Raw genomic sequence first — 2,500 nt, forward strand, 5'->3', positions numbered from 1 at the left:
CCACGCATCTCCTTCCCTTCCACCAGGGCGGCCTTGTCTTACGCTTCATGTCTTGCCCCCACAGACCGCGAGGTGCGCACCTGTCATCGGCCCAGCAACTCCCTGCGGTCCAGCAAGGTTCCTCTGGCCACCTGGGAACCCTTCTTCTGCGTCCTCCTTCAGGATGAGAAGACCTTCACCTCCTACCGCTCCGAGGAGATGTCGGTGAGTGTCCCTTCAATGTTTTGGGTGATGGTGGGAGTCATGTGACCTTTGTGGTGGAGTGCTGTGTGGTTTTAATGCAGCGGCTGTTCCTGCACGGCTGTGGCTGCTGCTGTGGTTGCTGCTGTGAATACACCTGGTTATTTTTACTTGGGTTCCCTCTGTTTCTGTATCCTCGTCTGGTTCTTTAGAATCTACATCGGGAACTGCCTCATTTACATTATTGACAGAAGCTTGTTGATCTGCGCCACTCATTTCCATCAAAGACCCAAAAACATTAAGCACACTTTGTCTCCACAGTGTCTTGCGTCTCTCTTCACACGCCCCGATTCTTCTGACATGCTGACCTTCTTGAAAACCAGACAATGACGTGTTCTCAGCAGTTCAGAGGACGTAAGCTTGAGGGAAAACTGTAAAGACTGTATGTGAATCAATGAAAAACGACTGTTGACCGTGACTTTGTATGTGGGAGTACTGCACACCAAAAACATTTCATCATCCCATCAAAAAGTGTTGAATTTCATCGCGCTGTAGTGGAAGGCATCAGGATTTTTAAGAACATTCATTGGGTCTAGAAGTTTAACAAGGAGTCTTCATCTTTAACAAAATAAGAAACACTCATAAAAAAAAAACACGACAAATAATCTATGTGACTTAAAAAAAACAATCTTAAAGTCCAAAGGTTCATGTCTTATACCGCGCCGGGCAGCAGATCGAGGCCACTCCCCGGGGGCTGCGTGAGGGCTACATAGTGTTCCAGCACGACCTGAGCAGCTTCCAGACTCTATAGATCATGAGCCTTGACTTCTGTAGGGCGAGGAGTGGGTCTTGGCATACCAGAGAGAGAGAGAGAGAGAGAGAGAGAGAGAGAGAGAGAGAGAGAGAGAGAGGAAAGGAAAACAGGAAAGAAGGAAAAAAAGTAAGGAAAGTCATTGAGAGAAAAGAAGAGACAAATATTTCTCCAAAAGACGGGGCAGAGAGAGAGAGAGAGAGAGAGAGAGAGAGATTACATTTTTCGTCGGGGCTGGCTAAGGTAGGCTGTAGCAAAGGAAGGAGGGGCGGGACAGGGAAGGGCGGGCATTGAGGCACGGTAAGGGGAGAGGAGGGAGAGTGGGGGTGGAGGTGGAAGACTAAGGCTCACCCTCTCACCCTCACCCTCACCCCCTCACCCACCTGCCGTAAGTACTCATTACGTGGCCAAATTACCCCGCCTCGGCCCATCGACTTAAATCATGAGGTACAGAGATGAATAAGAGCAAAGATGAGTCTCGCTGATGCCGGCTGGGTGCTGCCGCTGCGGGCCAAGGGGGAAAGGGGGAGCAGGGGAGGGGGGAGGATGAAAAGGAGAAGGAGAGATGGAACAAAATTACAAGGATTACAAAGGGGATTTCAAAGCGTACTAGATACTTAAACTCTTACTGTGGAGGAAGGATGAAGATTTTAAGGTTTGCAAGGAGGAGTTTCAGAGGGAAGGAGAGAAGGAACAGGATTACAAAAATGACAAAGAAGTATTTCAAAGAGTAATGGATATTTAAACTCTTACTCTGGAGGAAGGGTGAACATTTTAAGGATTACAAGAGGGGGGAGTTTCACAAGGAAGAAAAAAAAAACGGAACAGAATTACAAGGATTTTAAAGAGTACTGGATATTCAAACTCTTACTATGGAGGAAGGAAGAAAATTACAAGGATTACAAGATGGAGGATTTTTAAAGAGTACTTAAATTTTTACTATGAAGGAAGAAAGGAAGATAATGACTAGAATGACAAAGGAAGAATCTCACAGAATATTTAAGAGTGAAGTTCATACTTACATGTTTAACTTCAGTGGAGTGCGTACATTACACTAACTTCAACACTAGATGAGAGAGAGAGAGAGAGAGAGAGAGAGAGAGAGAGAGAGAGAGAGAGAGAGAGAGAGAGAGAGAGAGAGAGAGAGAGAGAGGTGAAACGGAAAAAAAGAGCAGGAATAGATGGACATTTTGAAACTTACTAAACTGTTTGGCTCTACAAGACACTCACAAAGTCACACTCACCATAACAGTAGATGAAGAGAGAGAGAGAGAGAGAGAGAGAGAGAGAGAGAGAGAGAGAGAGAGAGAGAGAGAGAGAGAGAATAGATGGACATTTTGAAACACTTACTAAGCTATTTGGCTCTACAAGACACTCACAAAGCCACACACACCATGGCAGTAGATGAAGAAACAGAAAAGAAAGATGAAGTAAGAGATTTTCAAGGATAACCAACAAATATACGAGAAATTTTTAAAGAGCAATAGATACACATAGACATTTAACAAT

The 2,500-nt window shown here is 45.1% G+C and overlaps 1 protein-coding gene across 3 annotated transcripts in view; it reads left to right on the forward strand.

Annotated features, from left to right (window-relative positions):
- The window catches only part of LOC123505583 (ras GTPase-activating protein raskol-like), a 286,512-nt gene that overhangs the window by 29,482 nt on the left and 254,530 nt on the right, over positions 1 to 2,500 (forward strand). For all 3 annotated transcript variants that reach the window (XM_045257072.1, XM_045257069.1, XM_045257070.1), the window contains exon 2: positions 65 to 204. In XM_045257072.1, the coding sequence (XP_045113007.1) occupies positions 65 to 204 (140 nt within the window). The remainder of the gene's footprint in view (positions 1 to 64; positions 205 to 2,500) is intronic.

This window comes from Portunus trituberculatus, chromosome 18 (genome assembly GCF_017591435.1).
Source record: "Portunus trituberculatus isolate SZX2019 chromosome 18, ASM1759143v1, whole genome shotgun sequence".
Lineage (NCBI taxonomy): Eukaryota > Metazoa > Arthropoda > Malacostraca > Decapoda > Portunidae > Portunus > Portunus trituberculatus.